Here is a 25,694-nt window from a genome sequence, read left to right as displayed (position 1 = left end):
AAGTTTTGAAAAGTATTATTACAATCTATATTTGAAGTGCACTCTTTATTTTTTTGCTCCATCTCTCCAGTGAGCTTTTACAACACAGGATTTTTAACAGTAAGCAGTGTTCATTTGTGTCGTATCCATTGTTTTTTCTTGAATTATATCATCAGCCTCATAGATCGTTTCATTTGTTGAATTTGATGCTGCATTTGAACGGGGGGCTTTGCTTTTTCTATTTGAGTTGCCTGCAAATAAATACACAAAACAAAATGAAATAATTATTTGAAATTATGACATCAAATTTTACTTTAAAATTTGTCCTTAAAAAATAAACTTCTTAGAATATTGGAAGTAAGATGTCCTCTAAGCACTGTGTATGAATCATTGCAGAGTTGTTCTTGAGCATTTTCTCCTGAAGATCAAATAAGGGAAATTTTCAGTAACAAAAGTAAGGATTTCGTTTCCATGCTTGCTTTCTTTCTCTACACTTCCATGGAGGAAAGTACACTTTTGATCAGAAGGTAACAATTTCTGGGTTGCTTAGTAAAAGTGTGACTGTCCCTATGCATGAAGTGAACAAAGCTAAAGTCAGTCATAATTTACAACAATCTCAAGGCTTTGCCGTTATAATCAAGTTAGATGTAACATTTAAAAAGCACATGTTTGTTCCACAATCCCATTCACTCAGTTTATGTAAATGAGTCCAGAATGCTCACGGGTGGAGAAATATGGATCTTTGCTCATCAGAAGTTAGACTAACAAGCTCATAGTGAATAAATGGGTTATTATAATCAGTGGATGATGTTAGAAAAATTAAGTGTGAAAATAATATGTAATGTATTTCACCAATATATACAAATTGAAATATATTTTTAAAATTTACAAATATGTGAAAGCAGTGCAAGAAGTCACAGATGGTGCTATTCACTGACCCCCTGTTGCTAAACCCACAGCCCACTTCACAAGCCACATTTATATGACCCATAAGTGGCATGTTCTTTCCTTGGCTTCCTAGATGCCATCATTCCTCAACTCACTCCTGTGTCACCATTGCTCCTTCCTGGTATCTCCTGTTGGTCCCTTTTCCTCTTCCAGGCATCCTGGGCTGGAGGAGGGCCTGTGGGCTCCAGCCATTGGTTCCTGTCGCTGTCTCACTCCCTTATTAGTCTCAACCGCCCCACAGTTTTTAACACTATCTCTGCTGATCATTCCCAGATACATATCTCTAATCCACACCTCCCCTGAACTCTAGACTCAGCAGCCTAGTTGCCATCTCCACTTGGGTATCTAATAGACATCTCCAACTTAGTCCAAAACTGATATTTGGATCATTCCCAGGAAAAAAGCTTCTTAAAGTCTTCATCTTCTCAATTGGTGGCAATTCCATGTGTTTAGTTGCTCAGGACTAAAACCTCAGTCAGCCTTGCTCCTATTCTCTCAGTCCCACCACCAATTCATCTGACATCCTGTTGACTACACTTTTAAAATACTTCCGGAATCAGACCACCTTCACTACTACCACTGTTCTATTTTGAGCACAGCACTCAGAGTAATCCTTTGAAACATAAAGCACTTCCTCTATTCAGAACCTTCATCTCACCCAAGTCTTTATAATGGCCTTCATGTTCTCCTACACACACACAAACACACACACACACATTAATATCCCTGACTTCATCTTTTTCTACCTTGTCCTCTCATTCACTCTCACTCTCACCTCTTTGATCAGACTTTCATGCATGTTCTAGCCACTAGACCTTTGCACTCGCTGTTCACTCTGGCATGCTCTTCCCTCTGATTATCTGTATGGTAACTCTTAATTTTAAATTCTTGCTCAAAAGTCACCTTTTCAATCGGACCTAAACACTGTATTTAAAATTACAGCCTACATTCCCTCCATCCCATCCCCAATTCCTTCTGCTCTCTACTATTTTTCCCATAGTATTGATCTTCTAATATACTATATAATTTACCTTTTTATTTTATCATTTATTGTCTGTCTCCTGTGTCTAAAATATAAGCACCACATGCCAGAGATCACTGTTTTATTCATTGATGATGAAGGAAAATTGCCTTGCATGTAGCTAGTGTTCAATCAGTTTGTTGAGTGAAAGTGTGACATAGTAAAAAGTTTTAAAGTTGTAGATTGCACAAGACAAGGCTGAAAGTCAACTGGGAAGAAATGTTTAGAACAAATAATTCATGTCAAATGTAACAGGGACTTACACATCCATACGTAAGACATTAACACCTCTTAGTTGGTAAAGAGATGGACAAAAGATACACTGCATCTCCACTAGTCAGAAAGATGTGTAAATTCAAAACATTATAATACCATTTTTCATGTCTCAATTAGGAGCAGATTAAAAGTAATCTTTCTTGGCTAAGAGTAAGTAATCTGTATTTACTATATTAGTAATTATATTTCCATCACAAAAATTCAGAAGAAAAGTAATAAAACCATATATGGTACCACTCAAGACCCCACATTTTAAACTTAAGATACTTTTAATATTAGCCCAGAGAATAATGCCATGCATGTTTCAGGTCGGTGGGCAGTATCTGCTAGCTATAGTGAGATCATTTTTCAAGACATAAATAATATTGCCCCTTTGAGTGTTGGTCTATGAAATCAACCCGTAGTGGGGGATGTCCTGCTGAGCCCTAGGAAGCTGGGCTAATGGGACAACCCAATGGGAATGTAAACTGGTACATTTATTTTTTAAGTCTCGAGTGTTCATACCTTGTGATTTTAATGTGAAGTTCCCAAGGAATCCATGAGAGATGAGCTCTAAAATTTATATATAAAGATACTCACTGATTATTTTCAATACCAAAAAATGTAAGTACCTTAACAGTAGTAGTGAAGTATGATGCAGTCATTTAATTTGAAAAAAGTGATTTCTAGAAATTTTTAATTATATTGAGTGTTCTGTTATATTGAATACAACATTAAGTGAGAAAAGGTGCAATACTATCAAGCAATACGATAATAGTTACTGCTCATATAGCATTTCCTCATAACAGTGTCTCCCTACTTAAAATCCTTTAGGATCAAATCTGAATTTCTTGTTTAGACAGAGAATCAGCCCTGCTTCCCTCTGCTGGCTCAGCTGGCCCCATTCCCTTCCTCGTATTTGGCATTTCAGACATACAGAAATACTGACTGACAGGCTCCCAGACTTGCCCTGCTTGCTTGCTTGCTCTCTCTGCCCCAAGCCTTTGCATGCTTCCAGCTGCCCGGTGTCCCTAACTCTCTTCTTTGCTTGAATAACTCTCACTTATCCTTTAAATTTTAGAAAGTCTGCTCCAAAACTACCTAAAGGGGAAGGGAGATCACTAGTCAAGAGATTTCACTATTAGAAGTAGCTTTTCTCTACTGTTTGCCATCTAGTCTGTCTTCTTATATGACTTTTTCACTTTCCCTCTTTAGTTAAATCTGAGCCTCACCTTTAAGTGAGTTCATACTGCCTGGCTTTGCCTATTTCTAAGTAATTTATACATAGACTGCTCTCTGGAGTCAATGAGGACATCCTCCACTGTGGGCTGTTAAGGGGCAATGTTATTGGTAAGTTTTGAAAGATAATGTTTCACTCCAGCTCTCAGATCTTACCATATGCCTGAAACATGCGGCATTTGCTGAGCTAACATTGAAAGTATCATAAGTTTAAAATGTGGGGCCTACAACAGATGGACTTTATTTCATCACTTCTGAACTCTTTGGTGTTAAATAAATTAATGTTCTATCTCTAAACATCCAATCATCATATTTCGACTATATAATTTGATTTTTAAACAAAAAGATAATTGTTGTAATCACAGCATTTTCTAGCCTGGCAAGTAGCTCTTTGCCCAGTCAGCAAGCAAAATTGTTTAAGATAAATGTAGCTGGGGAAGCTGGCATGAAAATTTGATGACCTGGTAGATTCTTGACTGTTATTTGCAAAGTAGACCATAAAGGATATTTGAGATTCAAATGTAACTGCTAAAAACTTAAGTAATGGGATATATATATCTCTATCTCTCCAGGGTGTATGTATGTATGTTATATATATGCATATCCCATTACCTAAGTTTATATACATATGTGTACACACACACACACACACACACACATATATATACACCCTTGAAACTATTTGCTTTATATACATTTGGAAAATAAAATGTAGGTTTATTTTTATTGGTTTAGCATCATTTGTACTCTACAGTATCACAGTAGGTAAAGTTTAAAAAGACCAAGGATTGCTGGGTCATAAGGCATTTCTATTTGCAATTTTTTAAGGAATCTCCACACTGTTCTCCATAGTGGCTGTACTAGTTTGCATTCCCACCAACAGTGTAGGAGGGTTCCCTTCTCTCCACACCCTCTCCAGCATTTATTGCTTGCAGATTTTTGGATCGCAGACATTCTGACTGGTGTGAAGTGGTACCTCATTGTGGTTTTGATTTGCATTTCTCTAATAATGAGTGATGTTGAGCATCTTTTCATGTGTTTGTTAGCCATCCGTATGTCTTCTTTGGAGAAATGTCTATTTAGTTCTTTGGCCCATTTTTTTATTGGGTCGTTTATTTTTCTGGAATTGAGCTGCAGGAGTTGCTTGTATATTTTTGAGATTAGTTGTTTGTCAGTTGCTTCATTTGCTATTATTTTCTCCCATTCGGAAGGCTGTCTTTTCACTTTGCTTATGTTTTCCTTTGTTATGCAGAAGCTTTTAATTTTAATTAGATCCCATTTGTTTATTTTTGCTTTTATTTCCAGAATTCTGGGAGGTGGATCATAGAGGATCCTGCTGTGGTTTATGTCGGAGAGTGTTTTGCCTATGTTCTCCTCTAAGAGTTTTATAGTTTCTGGTCTTACATTTAGATCTTTAATCCATTTTGAGTTTATCTTTGTGTGTGGTGTTAGAAAGTGATCTAGCTTCATTCTTTTACAAGTGGTTGACCAGTTTTCCCAGCACCACTTGTTAAAGAGATTGTCTTTACTCCATTGTATATTCTTGCCTCCTTTGTCAAAGATAAGGTGTCCATATGTGTGTGGATTTATCTCTGGGCTTTCTATTTTGTTCCATTGATCTATATGTCTGTCTTTGTGCCAATACCAATCCCACTGTTGGGCATACACACAGAGGAAACCAGAATTGAAAGAAACACATGTACCCCAATGTTCATCGCAGCACTGTTTATAATAGCCAGGACATGGAAACAACCTAGATGTCCATCAGTAGATGAATGGATAAGAAAGCTGTGGTACATATACACAATGGAGTATTACTCAGCCATTAAAAAGAATACATTTGAATCAGTTCTGATGAGATGGATGAAACTGGAGCCGATTATACAGAGTGAAGTGAGCCAGAAAGAAAAACACCAATACAGTATACTAACACATATATATGGAATTTAGGAAGATGGCAATGATGACCCTGTATGCAGGACAGCAAAAAAGACACAGATGTGTATAGCGGACTTTTGGACTCAGAGGGAGAGGGAGAGGGTGTGATGATTTGGGAGAATGGCATTGAAACATGTATAATATCATGTAAGAATCGAAATGCCAGTCTATGTCTGATGCAGGATATGACACGCTTGGGGCTGACGCGCGGGGATGACCCAGAGAGATGTTGTGGGGAGGGGGGTGGGAGGGGGGTTCATGTTTGGGAACGCATGTACACCTGTGGTGGATTCATGTCAATCTATGCCAAAACCAATTCAGAATTGTAAAGTAAAAAATTAAAAATAAATAAATAAATTAAAAAATAAAATAAAATAAAATAAAAAGACCAAGGATTTAAAATATGTTAGTTCCATATTATCTGGGCAGAATTTGTATCTGATATAAGCATTTCTTTTCTTTATTATATTTGGCGGTGCTGGGTCTTTGTTGCTAAGCAGGCTTTTCTTTAGTTGCGGAGAGTGGGGGCTGCTCTCTAGCTGAGGTGCGTGGGCTTCTCATCGCAGTATGCATGGGCTCTAAGGAGTGCGAGCTTCAGCAGTTGTGGCACATGGACTCAGTGTTTGCGGCTCCCAGGCCCTAGAGCACAGGCTCAGTAGCTGTGACACAGGGGCTTAGCTGCTCCATGGCATGTGGGATCCTCCCGGACCAGGGGTCAAACCCATGTCTCCTGCATTGGCAGGTGGATTCTAGGTGGATTCTTTACCTTTGAACCACCAGGGAAGCCCCTCTTCTTTGTTGAAGTATGGTTGATTTATATCATGTTAGTTTTAGGCATACAACATAGTGATTCAATATTTTTACAGATTATACTCCATTTAAAGTTATAAATATTAGCTATATTCCCTATGCTATACAATATGTCCTTGTCACTTATTTATACATAATAGTTTGTGCCTCTTACTCCTCTTCCCTCTCCAGCATTTCTTTAAACATCTAAAATTTTAACCTTTTAGTCAAAGTCCTGAAAGTCTGAAGACTGTAATGTTGGCTAATTCAAATCCTTCATGTTTCCTAAGCTTTTTACACAGTTAAATTCTCAATATTCTAGTGAGACATTCAAGAAGGTTTTTCAACCTTGTCACATAAAAGGGTTTTTTGCTTTTTATGAGGATTAAACTCAGAAAGTTAATTCCTTAATTTGAGCTTCTCTCTAGGAATCCCTTAGTTTGGGGTTCTCTCTTAAGCCATCTCCAGAGCTGTCAGCTTGTTTCCATTATGTATTTTTCTAGAAACAACCGAAAGAATTTATCTAACCTGTCTACTGTCCTCTTGAGATTTAAAGGCTTGCAAAGCACATTCCAGCATTATAGATTTTCCTTCTTCTAGGACTTGTAAAACCCCCTGTTCCCCAGTCCTGGTTCATTATGTCCTTGGCTACTGGATCCTTTTAACCAGTGCAGGTACAAAGATCACTTCTTAGACTGGCTCCTTAAGGCAAGGCAGTTCCACTAGCCAAACTGATTTGCTACATGAGAAAATAAAAGATTTTATATAAACACCATACTGACATCATTTGAAGCAAGAACTTTGATTAGGAAGTCAACACCCTGGTGTTCCCTCTTCCTGCAGCTTGTGTGTGTGTGTGTGCTAAGTTGCTTCAATCATGTCTGAGTCCGCAATGCTATGGACTGAAGCCTGCCAGTCTCCTCTGTCCATGGGATTTCCCAGGCAAGAATACTGGAATGGGTTGCCATTTCTTCCTCCAGGGGATCTTTCTGACCCAGGGATCAAACCTGCATCTTCTGAAAGTCAAAAGTGCTTTCAATGTATATCCCTCTGGTAAGTTAGAGTAATTGGGCATATTATGGAAAAAGCAACTGCAGTTAAGTGGGGCTGTGCTTGTAGAGATATCAGAGTCCAGCTAACTACATCCCTTTGGGATGATTTTAAAAGAGAGACAAGAAAAAGTCTTATTTTTCCTAGTTTTCCTTTTCACCTTTTCGTAGTTTTCCTTTAATAAACAGAAACTACTTTTTAACCAACAGAGATTAAACCAGCTGCCTCTTCTGTCACAAGGTCACAACATGGATTAAATTTTAAATAAGAAATCTGTAATACCATTGGGCTCTCAAGGGATTTGTTACACATAAAGGATTTTTCTTATTTAATTTCTTCTTTTCTTTACCTGAGTGCAGACTACAAAGATCCAACATCCCTGTGCTCTCCTGGGTTGACACTAGTTGTCCTTTCTGCTGCTCATGTCCCATTTTTATTCTTTTTTTCAGTCTGGTCAACATCCCTAAATCTCAACCTTCCTTTAGTCCTACACCTCTCAGCCCATCATTTAAATTAAAGCTTTGGCCTTTGCCAAAATTTAAATTCAGTTCATCAAGCAAATCAAATTCACCATTTAAATCAAATTCATCAAAATCTTTCTGCTTATCCTCATCACAAACTAGGCCAATTTTTTTTTTTTCTACAATAGTTAAATTTTACATTCATTTTCAGAACCATTCCTCAGAGGTCCATTTATCCTGAAACTTTTCTGTGAACTCTGCTTTTGCCTGCCATTTCAAAATATCAAAAGAATGCTGGGCCCCACTGCAGGCCTTTATCTTCGGGCTATGTGGCAGGACTGTCATTAAGCTTTTCTGCCACTCTGTCTGTGACCTCCCAGCTTCTGCATTACCAATCTGCTGCCCTATAGCAGCCTCAGTGACAAATCAGCTGACTCACCTTATTGTTTAGTAGAAATCTCTCCCACCCGACTCATCGTGCATTTTCTTCTAGTGGAAACAAGCAATCTTAAATTTGCACCCTAAAGGTGTTTTTTATTTACAAGGGGACATTTTTCCCTTCAAATTTAATACAATACACAGAACTACAGAACTGGATCTGAGAAAAATGGTGAAGTGAGCAAAATTCGCCTCATGACCCCGTGATCTATTGACCTCTCCCTTCTTCAATGTTCTGCCTTCCGCTGGAGGACACATATGTATCTCATGAAAATATAGGTAACAATCCATTGTGAAAAAAGTCTTAGACATGCTCTTATAACAGTGAGGGAACTCAGTTCTCTCCAGAAATGTTTCTCCTACCCTGTTTTTTCCACAATTGGACTTTTTTTTTTTTTCTTTTCTGCATTGTTGGATTCTTTCAACCATAGGTGACTGGCATAGCTCACAAAAGAATTTAGCTGATATTTTAAATCTTTTAAATGAATTTTCAAAGTGAGAGATTGGCTTCTATTTTGCTAATTGGTTCCAGTATCAGCCAGCATTGCCTAACCCGGCTCCCTGAGGAGGACTCACAACTGCTAAAAGTAGCAGTAACTCTACTGAGCAATTTGATTTTCTACATTCTAGGAGCAAAAAGAGTTGCAGGAAATTCCAGGTTCATTATTTTCAGTAGAAAGGTCCCTTCAGGAGACACAAGTGTCCTTTTCTGCCATTGAGTTCAAATTACCTCATCTTTTACTGAGGTCACAGTGAGTTCTTAAAATCTCTTTGAAACAAAGAATAGCATTTAAAAATAATTTGGCATCATAATTAGTAAGTGTTCCGAGTAGAATTTGGTTGAAGTGGTATTAAGGCTATTAAGAAAAATAGCTTGCAAAGTTACCTATAAATTTAGTACAGCCCATCAAAATACCACTTGATTTTTAAAAACCTATCAGTGTGATTCAGAGGTTTATTTGGAATACTGAACACTACAAAAGTAGCCAGGAAATTTTGAAAAATCATAATGGGAAAGAAGAGAAAGTCGTGCCTAATCAGATATTAAACCATATAGCTACAGTAATTTTTAAAGTATATTACTGGCTTAAGAATAAACAGACTGATAAGTTTAACAGAACAGAACATCTAAAAACAGATCCCAGTATATATAATAATTTAGTTTATGGCAAAGGTGACATTTTAAATTGACAAGAGAAAAAGATAGATCTCCCGATGAATATTTGGACAATTGGCTCATTATTTGGAAAATAAAAAGAAAGGCAAATCCCTACTGCACACTTTACACAAAAATTTAATTCCAGGATTATTAAAGAAATGTATTAGAAGAAAATATAGGTGAATATCTTTGTATCTTAGAGTGAGGAAAGAACTTCCTCCTGGAGTAGGAAATGGCAACCCCCTCCGGTGTTCTTACATGGAGAGTCCCCATGGACAGAAGAGCCTGGCAGGCTGCAGTCCATAGGGTCTCGAGAGTCGGACACGACGGAGCCACTAAGCACACAAGAACTTTCTGAGTATGAAACTAAAGGGAAACGACCTCCCTGGTATTGCATTGGATAAGAGTCTGCCTGCCAATTCTGGAGACACGAGTTCTGTCCCTGGTCCGAGAAGATCTGACATGCCACAGAGCAACTAAGCCCGTGGGCCACGACTACTGAGCCCGCATGCTGCAACTATTGCAGCCCGCGAACCTAGAGCCTGTGCTCCACAACAGAAGCACCGCAGTGAGAAGCCCGTGCACTGCGGCGAAGAGCAGCCCCTGCTCGCTGCAACTGGAGAAAGCCTACCAGCAGCAACGAAGACCCAGTGCAACCAAAAATATATTTATTAACTTTTTAAAAAACTAAAGGGAGAAATCACAAAAGGAGAAACATACAGTTGAAAAAATTGTCACATATAAAATTAAAAAGGCAACAACTATAAAAAATACATTATATGTAAAAAAATTTTTAGTTACTGTATGGGAAGTTCCTATAAAGCAAAGAAAAATGAACAACCCCCTAGAAAAATGTGTATAAGAATATGAGCAACAATATACCACAAAAAAATGACAACATTAAGATTTCTGCTTTCACTCCTAAGATATATATCTTTTGAAATAAAAATATTCGTGAAACAGTGCTTCTCTAGAGGACAGCTGGCAACTTGTATCCAAAGCCTTTTATTTGTACCAAATCTTTGTTCAGTAATTCCATTCCTAGGGATTTACGCTAGGAAAATACTTCAGTGTTCAGTGCATATGTATAATATTAGTAGAAAAAAAAAAAAAAGGAAGCTAGTTCCAAGTCAGTAATAAAGTATTAAATACTCAGACTTTGGTTTCTAAGGGTGAAGGGTGAAGTCACTCAGTCGTGTCCAACTCTTTGCAATCCCATGGACTGTAGTCTAGCAGGCTTCTCTGTCCATGGGAATTTACAGGCAAAAGTACTGGAATGGGTTGCTGTTTCCTTTGTCCAGGGGATCTTCCTGACCCAGGGATCGAACTCAGGTCTCCTGCATTGCAGGCAGACACTTTACCCTCTGAGCCACTAAACACCATTCCCAAATAAAATGAATCAGACTTCTTGGAGAAATAGCAGACTTCAGGGCTGGCACAGGAAAAAGAAAAAGTACAGGAGGCTTGAGAACATTTTGTGACATAAAAAAAAATGCTCCAAAAATGATGTACATATTTCAAAAGGATATAGGACTCAATTTAAAGGGGCTCCCGCAAGCCGAATCTGGGATAATTTATGAATCAAAATAAACAATGATAGTAATAGAGTCTTTTAGAATAAAGATCTGAGTCCATACTGATATTAATAAACTAATAAATAGGTGGAAAAGGGAAAGCTCTTCCTTGTAGTAGAATAACAAGTAATAAACAGAAGAAATGATGAGGCTAGAAAATCACTATATTACAGCTATCATAATAATTTAGAAATTATCTTGTATTTTGAATGAAAACGTTTAGTCACGAACGATGGATGATAGTTGAAGGAGGAACAGGATGTTCTCATACCTCCCAACAAATTACTTGGTAATGGCAAAACATTTCAAAGACAAAGAAAAAAATGATTAAGGAAATATGATAACTAATTATAAGATGTAACTCTGGACTAGATCCTAGATAAGAAAAAAATAGCTACTTAAGGATATTGGCAAAATTTGAATATGAACTACAGATTAGATAATATTACTGTATAACTGTTACATTTCCTGACTTTGATAAATATACTGTAATTTCATAAGAAAAAAATTCTTGTTCCTAAGAAACACATACTGAAATATTTATTGTTAAATAGCATGATATCTGCAAATTATTTTCAAATGGTTCAGAAAATATACATCAAAAGAAAGTCAATTTTGAAGGAAATGAGGCAAAGTATTAACAATTAGTAAAGCTGAGAAAAGGTATACTACCTTTTCTATACTTTTCTTGCAACTTTTCTGGAAGTGTGAACTATGTCAAAATAAAAGAATAAAAATGCATAGCACTCCATCACAGTAATAAAATGGAATCATTAAAAGTGTTTATTTGGAAAACACTGATGTCAATATTGTTCAGTGGAAAAAAACCCATGTTATAGGATTCATTTTTCCCATTTTGTTATACATACATGTATCTATAGATACATAGGGGAAAAAAATCCATGAAGAATATTCACCACTGTTAATATCTGTTACCTCTGTGTGGTGTGATCATGGATGAAGTTACTAGTTTTTCTATATTTTTTAATTTTCCTAATAAGAAAGTGCATTAAGAGAAAGGATTTTTTTCCTGGGCACGTAAGGATGCCTTCTAAGAAGAAATATAGCAAACCATTTTGAGCTGGTCCAAATCTTACTTTGCTCACAGGCAGAACAAATAATTGCATGTGTGATTGTCAAATTTGCTTTGCTTTCTCAGTTTTCTAGATATAATTTCTGTTTCTTTCCTAGACAACCTGTGCCTTACTGCTGATTTGTTTACCATTTTCCATTTATATTGCCTGCCTTTGCAAAAGAGACCATCAAATAATAGGTAATTGGAGTTGTCTGTTATTCCTATACAACAATATTATTTTATTTGTATCAAGCAGCTCTACTCTCTGCTCTTCTCATTTTCATCAAAAACTCTGCTTCTAAGGACCCTCTCCTCGATTCTCCACCACACTCCACAACCCTGGAGTGTCAATGGATACTCAAAGCCACAGGATGAATATATTTTATCTTCCAAGAGCATCAATTTTACTCATAAGTGGAAAGGATATGATGCTATTGTTAAATAAAACAAGTCATTACATTTGCAATCAAAAATTACCATATTTTAAAAAGTATAATGGGCATCTTCAAATAATTTAAAGCTCATAAAGCAAGCCTTTCCAATAAAACCTTGGAATTTTGGTGGTACCATTGCTTTCTTATCTACCTTTAAGAATTCTCCAATGGAAAAGTTTGAGAAGCAAGAATCTAACACAATCATCCCTTTAATTACTCCCCTGTTAACCATTAATTCTTCCACAATTTATACCATGAGCCCTCATTCCAGGAGTGTCTACTCAGAAAGATGTCCTTCACACAGTCAACCTTTGCCCAGAACTCTTTGTCCTATACAGTACAATTTACAAACCATGGTATTCTTTTAAACATTAGCATTTGATACAGGTGTAACTCAAAACACAAAAGTTAGAAAGAAAGAAAATGATTATGGGACACAATTTAAAGCCCAATCAATTGCTTAGCAGTAGTACTTCTGTACTAAATGAGCCTGGAGGTAGCCAAATTAAACTCTACATGTAGTCAGTACCAGTACCTGCCATTTTCAGGATCAATTCAAAATGTATAAAGCCTTCAACTGTATACGTTAAAAATAATGAACCACAAGAGGATAAACATACCTGAAAGAAAAATCTTGGCAAAATCGTCCAAGATTAGACTATTTTAGACTTGGACTATTATTATAAAACAAAATTCAGCTGAGTGAATATGAAAACCCTAACCTGCCTCTTGAGAAATCTGTATGCAGGTCAGGAAGCAACAGTTAGAACTGGACATGGAACAACAGACTGGTTCCAAATAGGAAAAGGAGTACATCAAACCTCTATATTGTCACCCTGCTTATTTAACTTCTATGCAGAGTACATCATGAGAAACGCTGGACTGGAAGAAACACAAGCTGGAATCAAGATTGCTGGGAGAAATATCAATAACCTCAGATACGCAGATGACACCACCCTTATGGCAGAAAGTGAAGAGGAGCTAAAAAGCCTCTTGATGAAAGTGAAAGAGGAGAGTGAAAAAGTTGGCTTAAAGCTCAACATTCAGAAAACGAAGATCATGGCATCTGGTCCCATCACTTCATGGGAAATAGATGGGGAAACAGTAGAAACAGTGTCAGACTTTATTTTTTGGGGCTCCAAAATCACTGCAGATAGTGACTGCAGCCATGAAATTAAAAGACGCTTACTCCTTGGAAGAAAAGTTATGACCAACCTAGATAGTATATTCAAGAGCAGAGACATTACTTTGCCGACTAAGGTCCGTCTAGTCAAGGCTATGGTTTTTCCTGTGGTCATGTATGGATGTGAGAGTTGGACTGTGAAGAAGGCTGAGCGCCAAAGAATTGATGTGTTTGAACTGTGGTGTTGGAGAAGACTCTTGAGGGTCCCTTGGACTGCAAGGAGATCCACCCAGTCCATTCTGAAGGAGGTCAGCCCTGGGATTTCTTTGGAAGGAATGATGCTAAAGCTGAAGCTCCAGTACTTTGGCCACCTCATGCGAAGAGTTGACTCATTGGAAAAGACTCTGATGCTGGGAGAGATTGCGGGCAGGAGGAGAAGGGGACGACCGAGGATGAGATGGCTGGATGGCATCACGGACTCAATGGACGTGAGTCTGAGTGAACTCCGGGAGATGGTGATGGACAGGGAGGCCTAGCGTGCTGCGATTCATGGGGTCGCAAAGAGTCGGACACGACTGAGCGACTGAACTGAACTGAACTGAACTGAGTTGGCTTTATCCAGCAATTCATGGATTGGGAGCATCCCACCTAGCAAGTAGAAGGGGGCTCTGAGATGATGCAGGCAATGAAGGATTTTGTAGGAAAAGGGGGATAGGATAAGGAAATCATAAACAAAAGATTTTCTTCTGGTAAAGTCACCCTGTCCTGCAGTTTACCTCACTAGTATTGATCAGGAAATTCCAGACCGATAGGTTTAAAATTTCTCTCCTGGGAGAGACTGAAACTGCAGTTAGGTATAGAGTTTTGGTTTGCTGATGAGTTTAGCACAAGGGATTCCATTTGGGGCCTTTTTATTCTGTAACACTACAGCCATTTATAGAAACAAAAAAAAAGTTCAGTGCCTTAAGTCAGCTTTAGTATGTGCACAAAAACATGTTTCCCTTTAGGCCATTCAAACTGCCAAACATCTCAATTCTAAAAATTAAAATAATAGGGGGTTATATGTGGAATCTAAAAAGAAATGATACAAATGAACTTACAAAAGAGAAAGAGACTTCCAGACTTAGAGAAGAAACTTCTGGTTGCCAACAGTGGGGAGTGGGGAAGGATGTGAGGAAAGGACAGGGAGTTTGGGATCGACATGACCCTGCAATATTTAAAATGGATAACCAACAAGAACCTGCTGTGTAGCAAAGGGAGCTCTGCTCAGTGTTACGGAACAGCCTGGATGTGAGGGAAGTCTGGGGGAGAATGGATACATGTATATGTATGACTGAGTCCCTTTGCTGTTCACCTGAAACTGTCACAACATTGTTAGTCAATCAGCTTGGTTGTGCTATGCTTAGTCCCATCTGACTCTTTACAACTCCATGGACTATAGACCAGGCTTCTCTGTCCATGAAGATTCTCCAGGCAAGAATACTGGAGAGGGTTGCCATGCCCTCCTCCAGGGGATCTTCCAAACCCAGGGATCAAACCCAGGTCTCCCACATTGCAGGCGAGTTCTTTACCATCTGAGCCACCAGGGAAGCCCAAGAATACGGGAGTGGGTAGCCTATCCCTTCTCCAGGGGATCTGCCCAACCCAGGAATCAAACTGGGGTCTCCTGCATTGCGGGCAGATCTTTACCAGCTGAGCTACCAGGGAAGCCTAATCAGCTATAGCCCATCACAAAATTAAAATGTTAAAAAAAAATTAAAATAATGGGAGGTTGAGTCTTAAGAACAGATGGTTTTGAAGGGAGTGGTAGGGACTTCCCTGGTGGTCTAGTGGTTAAGACTCCACACTTCCCGTTGGGGAACTAAGATCCCATATGCTGCCTGGCCAAAATTTATTTTTTTTTAAAGAAAGGAGTGGTAACTGGTGAAATCAATTTTTCTCCAAGATAGTTTTACTTGCTTGATTATTACACAAACATAATATGATGTTCCTAACCTTTAAAGGAATTCCTTAAACAGAATAAAGTCTTGTTTTCTCATGCTGGAACACTGGCATCTATCCCTGGGTGGGAGAATCATTGGAATGAAGCATGCATATTTAACAACAGGTACAGCAATGGTTTTTAATTACAACTTTGAAGAGTTACTTTCAAATATAAACTGCTTTCCCTTCCTATTCCAGTAACATTTGAATTACCTATTTTGTTTTTGACTCTCCACTATGTCTTACTTGGTTAATATCAACCAATGGGCCCACAATCATCTAATTTAAAAGCAGCAGAAGGCAGTGGTTGTATAAAATTTTGCCTTACCAAGAGTAATCACTCAGGAAAAGTGTATTGATTTGCTGACTTGATAAACTGTTTTTCAGAGGAGTGGAGTGGGGATAGTTTATTGCAAGCAAGTAGCCTCAACTTACTATGTAAGAAGTACATTAATGGCTCTCCTTAGCTGAAGAGGCATAAGACTACAAGAAGGATCGACAAGCCAACTAATTCTGTCGCTGGGCTCTCAGAGCCAGCTTGAATAAAATTTTGGAGTAGTCCCTGAGATAGATCAGGAAAAAACAATCAATTTTTGTTTAGCACAGTGCATTGTATAGAGGAGGCACTCTGAATGTTTGATGACTGTAATGGTGACGATAAAAGTGCCCCTGTAATTGCCTACAACAGAAGTGCAGTCTACTTCCTTAGTTCATTTGTTAAGCGTTCTAGGCACTGTGGGCTCACTCAGTCGTGTCCAATTCTTTGTGACCCCATGGACTGTAGCCCACTAGGCTCCTCTGTCCATGGAATTTGGGGGGCATGAATACTGGAGGGGATTGCCATTTCCTTCTCTAGGGGATCTTCCCAACCCAGGGATCAAACTGGTGTCTCCTGTGTCTTCTGCACTGGCAGGTGGATTCTTTACCACTGTGCCACTTGGAAAGCCCATTCTAGGCACTAGGGACACATAATGAGCAAGCAAGACAAAAAGTCTTACTTTCCTGGAACTTTCTAGTTGGAATAGAGAAAAACTGGACAATGGATAGGTAAAATACATAGTAAATCAGTGGTAAGTGCTTAGGAGAAAAATAAAGCAGGAAGGGGGCATGATATGTTGAAGTTAAAGATGCAGATTTAGTGATGGGGAAAGGTGACTTAGTAAAGATTTAAAGAAAGTGAAATTGAGGGAAAAGCATTCCAGAGTACAGAGATGGCATGCACCAAGGCCCTGAGGCAGGATTTTCAAGGAACAGCAAAGATGCCAAGGAGACTGGACATAAGGTGCAAGAAATAAAAGTGGGAAGGGCAAGCCCCCATACTTCACAGTTAGGGTCCATACATATAGGGCTCCATTCCCATCTATCAAAAGATGGAAAGCCATTAGGATTTTGACCAGAGTAGTGATGTAGCCTGGCCAGGCTCCCTCTGGTTTCTCTGTGGAGAACAGACAGCAGGAGAGAAAGATCAGGGCAGGAAGAGGAGCAATTTGTTTTGAAATGCAGAGTCTGAAATCTCTGGTTTTAACAAGATCCCTTAGTGATTCTTCGGAGAAGGCAATGGCACTCCACTCCAGGACTCTTGCCTAGAAAATCCCATGGGTGGAGAAGCCTGGTGGGCTGCAGTCAATGGGGTCGCTAAGAGTCGGACACGACTGAGCGTCTTCACTTTCACTTTTCACTTTCATGCATTGGAGAAGGACATGGCAAGCCACTCCAGTGTTCTTGCCTGGAGAATCCCAGGGACGGGGGAGCCTGGTGGGCTGCCGTCTTGGATCGCACAGAGTCGGACACGACTGAAGCGACTTAGTAGCAGCAGCAGCAGCAGGTGATTCTTACACACAATAAAATGTAAGGACTATAAATTGTCTAAGCAATTGAGACAAAAATTGATTTTACTGTTTGATAATCACTAGTCCACTGCTTCATGCTGCCTGTGGAGAAACGGAGTCTAAGCCATTGGACTAAATTCAGCTAACAACCTGTCAATTCGGCCATGTAATCACTAAACAGTGCTTCAGAAAAAGAACTCCAAATGGATCTTGGCTTCTTGCTTTGTGACACAGGGCACCCTTTGAGATCCCTACAGAGAAGAAAACTAGAGCTAATGCAGTCATGCAGTGCTGGTGTATTTGAGAAGGTCAAAGAGTATGTCTGCCATAAACATAAGTTTCTGGATTCAGCTAAAGTGGGACATGTGGGAAGGAAATTTCTAAATTATTTTGAAGAGAGCTTTTCACTTTCTTTTCAAATAGAAGTTAGTAACCACCTGTGTCTTGTTCTAAATATATATATATATGTATAATATATAGTCTAAATTTTTGCTAAATATATTCAATATGTATATCAAAATGAAATTCATGATCACCACTTTTAAAATGGAATACCAGAGATGGGACTACCAGACCACCTTACCTGCCTCCTGAGAGATCTGTAAGCAGGTTAAGAAGCAACAGTTAGAACCAGACATGGAACAACAGACTGGTTCCAAATTGGGAAAGGAGTACGTCAAGGCTGTATAGTGTCATCCTATTTAACTTATATGCAAAGTATATCATGCAAAATGCTGGGCTGAATGAAGTGCAAGCTGGAATTAAGACTGCCAGGAGAAATATTAATAACCTCAGATACACAGATGATACCACCTTTATGGCAGAAAGAGAACTAAAGAGCCTCTTGATGAAAGTGAAAGAGGAGAGTGAAAAAGCTGGCTTAAAACTCAACATTCAAAAAACTAAGATCATTACATCCAGTCCCATCACTTCATGGTAAATAGATGGGAAAAAATGGAAACAGTGACAGATTATTTTTGGGGGCCCCAGAATCACTGCAGATGGTGACTGCAGCCGTGAAATTAGAAGACGCTTACTCCTTGGAAGAAAAGCTATGACCAACCTAGACAGCATATTAAAAAACAGAGACATTACTTTGCCAACAAATTTCTGTATTATTGGAGAAGACTCTTGAGAGTCCCTTGGACTGCAAGGAGATCCAACCAGTTGATCCTAAAGGAAATCAGTCCTGAACATTCATTGGAAGGACTGATGCTGAAGCTGAAGCTCCAATACTTTGGCCACCTGATGAACTGATTCATTTGAAAAGACCCTGATGCTGGGAAAGATTGAAGGCAGGAGGAGAAGGGGTCGACAGAGGATGAGATGGTTGAATGGCACCACTGAGTCGATGGACATGAGTTTAAGCAAGCTCTGGGAGTTGGTGATGGACAGGGAGGCCTGGCATGCTACAATCCATGGGGTCGCAAAGAGTCGGAAACAACTGAGCAACTGAACTGACTGAACTGACTTTTAAAATACACTAATAGAAATTTGTATTCACAAAAATTTTACGAGTTCTTTCTGATTGTTTCATAATAATAATGATTAGTGTGTATTGCACTTTATAATTAAGATAACAATGAGACTCAGTTCCAAAAACCTTACGTTTTAACATTTCTAATTTATGGTTGCACTACATACACAGATATACACACACATACACATAGGGCTGAACTAGTTTCTGATCTATTCAAGAACAAAGACTGTCTTTTATTTATTCTTTAATTTCTTTTATATGCCTCTGAATTCTGCACACGGTGGGCACACAGCTAATGCCTAACTGACCACTGACTAATCAGTTTAAAGCAATGCAACACTGATGATTAATTATCAGATATTTTGTTCCTCTGTTTATTTGATTTCTTTGGCTCCATCAAAAAACAAAATTAAAAATTTCAAGAGGATACAACCTTTATAATTGAGGGACACCTAAATAAATTAAAGTGGATTTATTAGATCAATGTATTATTTTTCATGAGAACATTTACATCCTGCCACTATTTTTTCCTTGAGCACAATCTTTCAAAGGTGTTTAATCATTAAGACCTCCTGCTGCTGCTACTGCTGCTGCTAAGTTGCTTCAATTGTGTCCAGCTCTGAGCGATCCCAGAGATGGCAGCCCACCAGGCTCCCCCGTCCCTGGGATTCTCCAGGCAAGAACACTGGAGTGGGTTGCCATTTCCTTCTCCAATGCATCAAAGTGAAAAGTGAAAGTGAAGTCGCTCATTCGTGTCCGACCCTCAGCGACCCCATGGACTGCAGCCTTCCAGGCTCCTCCACCCATGGGATTTTCTAGGCAAGAGTACTGGAGTGGGGTGCCATTGCCTTCTATTAAGACCTAATTCAACATAAATTTTTATAAAGACACATACTAAACTGAATTTTCAAAAAGCATTCATTTTTAAGTGTATAATCTGCCACCCAGGCCCAGGTTATTACTTTGAATAGAGTACAGGTAATTGGTTGCAAATAATGGCTACTGATTACCTTCTTGAGTGGAAACAGCCTCTAGGTGTTGAAGTTTAAGGCCAGTGTCTAATCTTTGAGGCTTTGTATACAGAAATAAGTAGCAAAGAACACAGACGCTGATGACAAAGGCAAGTAAAACAAGGGCGGCAATTCCCAATCCGATCAGGGCACCAATGCTGAGGGAAACAGAAAAAAACATAGTGACTGTCAAACACACTGGCTTGCACATAAACTAAAGGTTTAAATATTGTTAGTTCTTGTTTCAGTCATTCATAGCCAAATTATATTTTACTATGAACAGCATATTATTGAGATCTATAGCTCACCTTTTTCTACCATCAAATTCTTACTGTACTTCTCTATACATTTGTATGTTAATATTATTATAGAATACCACATGAATTCATATTACAGGTAAAAGGTCACACAATTCTTTAGGGATGGTTCAAGAACATCTCAATCCAATAAACCTCTATTATTAATGTATTTTAGGGGAAAGATTAGGTTCACTAATAAAAGATGAATAGAAAAAATCTGTATGTGTTTAGTAGCTCAGTCTTGTCTGACTGTGACCCCATGGACTGTAGCCTTCCAGGCTCCTCTGTCCATGACATTTCCCAGGCAAGAATACTGGAGTGGATAGCCATTCCCTTCTCCAGGGGACCTTCCTGACCCAGAGATTTCCTGCACTGCAGGTGGATTCTTTACCATCTGAGCCACCAGGGATCTACCTCTGCAAAAATACTGAAACAAATGCTTGCCAGAAGTGTAGAACTTTTATTTTGGAGATGTGTAAGGGAGTTATGTATTAATATACAAAACCATAGCTATTACAAGAGAGAAGAAAGTTTAATTAAAGGAAAGTAATATTTATGGAATTTATATAAAGTTCATGTTCAATCTAAAGTTTTCCTTTCTAAAAGAACATAACACCAATGGCTTCTAGCATTAAGGAAGAAATCTTTGTACTTTTGTCTAAAAATGCATTGCACATCTGATATTTGCTCAGCACTCAGTTTATAATCATTCCTCCTGATACAGTTATGTATAAGGCTAATCATTTGAGAAACAACACAGTTTTCACAAACCAGTGAACTTAATATTTTCAAATGGGAAAAGAAGCTTGGAAAAAAAGAAAGTTGTTTTTAAAGACTAATATATAAACACATGTACTTTCATGAGCCCTATGTGTGTGGGGGTGTGTAAAGATATAAAATTAGATTTTAACTGCTCAAGAGCAGATACTTCTGTTGACTTTCCCATAGTGATCTGCACACTTAAAAATGTTTAATAGAGTACTTAGCTTGCAGTTAATGTTTCATAAATGGAAGTAAATGATAAATGACTGATGATTGATCTGTTTGTAGTCACTGAAAAGTAACAATCATTGGAATAGTCATTGAAAACTAGTGATCTTTTTCTTCATTATCTTCTTGGCTTGCCTTTCAGCTTCTGCTATTTCCCAGAGATTAGGGCGGTAAAAAATTTGACTTATTCCAACAGGGAGGGAAGGAAGAATTTGACCAGGGATACTAGGTATGTCATTGCTTTGAGACGAAGAACAGAATTGAAAGCGAAGGGCTAAATTCATCCCACTTACACTTGATGTTAGCAGATAAAGTCTCTTTGCCATTTAGAGGTTGTTTGCCTTTTGAGTCAAAGACATGAAGTCAGACTTCAAAAAATTTTTGTGCTTGTTTATTGCTAATCAGCCCAGTTCCCTTAGCCCTGCATGCAAGTGTAGACTAGGTAATTTTCTGGTTAGAGTCAGTATAGAAAGTGAAGTCGCTCAGTCGTGTCTGACTCTTTGTGACCGCATGTACTGTAACCTACCAGGCTCCTCTGTCCATGGGATTTTCCAGGCAAGAGTACTGGAGTGGGGTGCCATTTCCTTCTCCAGGTGATCTTCCTGACCCAGGGATCGAACCCAGGTCTTCCACTCTGCAGGCAGACACTTTACTGTCTGAGCCATCAATGAGAGGCAGAGTCAGCATATAGTTAGACATTTAAATTGGAATTTGCCCTCACTTGGTGCCCTCTGTTTCAAGGGGTAGATTTCCTGCTTCTGGCAACTACTCTTTCATGCTTGTTTGTACCAAAGCTGACTTTTGTAAATTCTATGTGTCAGGAAGGGTTAGGACTCTATACAGACATACGGGAACATAAGCCGCTTAATTAATTATTTGCTTCACAAGGCAGCTAGGAGGCCAGACATCTGGAAAGATTTCTGAAACAAGAACCCAGTTATTAAAAACATCTTCAAAGTGAAAAAGTGACTTAGTCAATTAAAAGTGAAATCATCAACTTAATTGAATTCAATGACATAGTATGGGCTTTACATGTATTAATACACACTTTAAAAACCAGCTCACATGATTTGAAGGAAAAATAAAAACAACATGGCCCTTCTTTCTGTTATAAAAAGATATTCTTCATAATCCTAACAAACTGTATCAGTGCCATAGTTCCACTTTCTAGAAATGTTGCTTTATGCATGCAAAACTCCAGATAAAGATGCAGCTCTGGGAATCTCCTAAAATATTCATTTCAACAAATAACTTACTGAACTCGAGTGTAGCCTTGTGCAACACGTGTTATCTTCCTAGGTCCTGAAGGTTTCCAAAGGAAAACCCTTAGAGCTTAGGGATTTATTTATAAGAGGAGAAGGGATGAGAGTGGGGCAGAGAAAAAGGAGAATTATCTTTCCTTCCCAGCACCAAAGGGCAGTTTGCTTTTCAATCCCCGAGAAAAAGTCTGCTGTCACATTAATGAATTCTTCGACTCGACAACTTCATTTACCTGGAGGTACACACCTGAAACTTTCTGCAGCAGTTACAGAATCTCAGAACAGACGCTAGTGACATTAGGGAAATTTTTCACAGTTGGACTGTTTTAAATTAGGGGAAAGAGCAAAGAATACAAGGGAACCGAAGCTCTAAATGTTTACCTCCCCATTGTGTTCTCAGAGCTTAATAACTAAAGAAGAACTCCAGGATTACATTGCCAACTGATGCCATCAGTTGAAATGATTTTTACATTTCCCAGCAACTGAGCTGCATTGTCAGTGCTGAATGAAGACCCCAGCAAGCTAGTAATTCTTTTATGCCTTCATAAACCTTTGCAAGGTTTTCTATCCTCTGCTGCTTGTCACTCTTGAACTATTCAGGGATCTGAAAATCCCAGGCACTTTTCCAATTGAGTCTGACTTAAGAGTTGACAGTCTCTTCTCAGAGGTGCCTCCACCCTTATTAACACCTCCAAGGACTCAGAGCCGGGTTACTATGTCATTTTCCAAAAGGCCAGATAATATCCCAGTGCAATACAGATTTCTTCCCCAAGTAGTAAGGATAAGCTGTCATTATTTTCTGAGATTTTGCCTATTAGGGCACAACCCTACTTTGTAGTTGGACTTGGTAAGTAGGTATTCCTTTTGAGATTTTTTTAGAAGCTTGCAATGCATTTTTTAAAAAATGACTTTACTGCTCTAAGAAGTAACATTTGAAGTCATTTGCTGTGGTCTTGGCATGCGTGCCAAGTTCTGGACCATGCTAGGACACTGGGAGAAAAAGTACTCTTCCTCGTCCTTAGCAGAGTCAGCCTCTTTCTCTCTCCCAGACATTAGCTAAGTTGTCAGAAACAATTTCTGGTGGTGTGGCAGTTCTTTCCTATAACCCCAGCATGTTCTTTCTCCAGGCACAATGTAAGAATGAAGGTCTAAGTTTTCAATCCTTTGGAGTGGAGGGGAGGGAAAGCCCTTCATACTGAAAGTATCTGTCTGAATACCAATTGAATAATTTAATACTTAATTATTATAAAATTCCCATCATGGGGAAAAGAGGCCAGAAAGACACCACCTTTGAAAGTACCGTTGTTTTCTAGCAATGGCCAAAGGGCTCAGATGTTGAGAAAGGGGGTGTCCTGCAAAGGTTCTTCGGTGTGTAATCATAGCAACTGAAACTCTTCCTCTCTGTGAATCTCCGGTTCTGTTCGGAGTTAGTGTGAGATCAACTGAAAGGGCAAATTATAAAGCCCTGTCGCCTGTGCGCGCCCCAATACATATTCACACACACTTTTTTTTTTTTTTAAGGATACAGCAAATTCCTTCTCAGCCACAAAGAGGCTTAAAATACTCAGATCCTTGGTTAACGCCTTAAAATGAGTCTCAAAAGAGCCCCTTTCGATTCAAATGCACCAAATACTCGAATCAAAAGGAGAATGAAAACCTCAAGTTATCTGTGCGTCTGTCTGTGCCCCGCAGAGCCGCGGACTTGGGACTGGTCCCCGGGCGAGGGAGAGAGGAGAGCAGAGCAGTCCGCTCGGTTGCGCCCAGGGCGAGTCGCCTGCGCTCCTCCCGCGCGCGCCTCGCTCTGGTCCCCGGGCGGATTCACAACTCTAGAACCACAGCGCGACCTTCACCCGGACGACGGTGGCCACAAACCGGTTCTCGGCAAGGCCCTCACCCGCCCCTGGGGGCTCCCCCACCCCGCGGAGGGATGCGGGCGTGTCGCGAGGACGCGGGCGCCCTCCCTCCTCCCGGCGTGGCACGGCTGGCAGCCTCCCCAGACCCCTGGCCGCAAGCGCCCGGCCCTGCCCACCTGAGGCTCCACATGTAGGTGTGCTTGTAGGGGAAGTAGCTGCCCGGCTCGCTGCAGCAGTACTTGAGGTCGGCGAAGCCGCAGCAGTAGAGGAGCGTGGCCCCCTCGCCGCGCCGGGGGCACTGGAAGGGCTCCACGAAGCTGTGGTTGAGGCTGTAGTAGCCGGAGCACACCCGACTGGCCTCGCTCATCGCGGGCGGCTGCGGGCCGGGGGCTCACGAAGCCCCCAGATCTGCCTTGGCTGCACACGTCCCACCCGGCCCGGCCCGCAGACCCCTCCGGCCGGGCGCACCTCCTGCGATCCGGAGCTGACTGCCTGGGCGGTCAGCCGTCGCGCGCCTCTTCTGCTCGCTCGCCTCCCCCTGTCCACATGGTGTGGTCGCTTTACTCGCGCTTCTCCCTCCCGCTACTGAGCGGCTCTCTTAGCTGCCGATCTCCTGCCCTGTCTGTACATTTTCTCCCTCTCGCTTCGTCTGCCTGCTCACTCATCTCCACTTTCCTTCAATTCGTGGAGCCCACCCCGCTCCATGCCAGCAAGAGATTGCCCGTAAAGGAAGCCGGGAGGTGTGGGACCGGTTTGCCATCCGGACAGATGCGGCCAAAGGTGTGATTCTATTTGCCCAGGTACAGGGCAGATGGGCTCCGGGCCAACAGAGCAGGGCTGGGGGAGCGGGGTAGAGGGCGGATCAAGAGGTGCTGAACTACCGTGAGGGGCTGTTGAATAGAACCCCTTCTTTTTTCAGAAGTATGTGTAAGACATTAAAACCTACCAATTTAAATATCAAGGGCAAGGGACTTCCTTATGGTCCAGTGGCTGAGAATCCCTCTTTCAATGCAGGGTTCATCCTGCATTGAAAACATTGCAAACAGTTGGAACTCCCCATGGGTCTGCGTCCTCAGTCACTCTGTCCTATCCAAGTCTTTGCGATCCCATGGACTGTAGCCCGCCAGGCTTCTCTGTCCCTGGGAATCTCCAGGGCAAGAATACTAGGGTGGGTTGCCCTTTCCTTCCCCAGGAGATCTTCCCGACCTCCAGATCGAACCTGCGGCCTCAGGCCTCCTGCATCGGCGGGCAGGTTCTTTCCCACTAGCGCCACCTGGGAAGCCCCAGATCCCACTTGCCACGGGTCAACTAAGCCCAAGCACCGCAACCACTGAGCATCCTGTATTAAGTTAAACTGAAAAAGGAAGGAAAGCAAGAGATTGAAGTAAAGAAACTGAGGACTTTTTACAGAGGCGGGCAGAAAGAGGAGGCGAAGGAAATAGAGAGGGAGAAACTTCATTCTTTTAAAGCATTGCAGACATTTCTCTTCTTCCCTTTTTGTTTGGTAT

The 25,694-nt window shown here is 40.2% G+C and overlaps 1 protein-coding gene across 1 annotated transcript; it reads right to left on the bottom strand.

Annotated features, from left to right (window-relative positions):
* Positions 1-28: 28 nt before the first annotated feature.
* Positions 29-24,553, bottom strand: SHISAL2B (shisa like 2B). Its single transcript, XM_040262601.1, has 3 exons — positions 24,363-24,553; positions 19,786-19,943; positions 29-230 (listed from the first exon to the last, which is right to left on the bottom strand). Exons 1-3 carry the CDS (start codon positions 24,551-24,553, stop codon positions 94-96), a joined length of 486 nt encoding a protein of 161 aa, XP_040118535.1. The 3' UTR covers positions 29-93.
* Positions 24,554-25,694: the final 1,141 nt, after the last annotated feature.

This window comes from Oryx dammah, unplaced genomic scaffold, assembly GCF_014754425.2.
Source record: "Oryx dammah isolate SB20612 unplaced genomic scaffold, SCBI_Odam_1.1 HiC_scaffold_20, whole genome shotgun sequence".
NCBI lineage: Eukaryota > Metazoa > Chordata > Mammalia > Artiodactyla > Bovidae > Oryx > Oryx dammah.
Note: the sequence above shows the minus strand (reverse complement) of the source record. Positions and strands in the feature narration are given on the sequence as shown.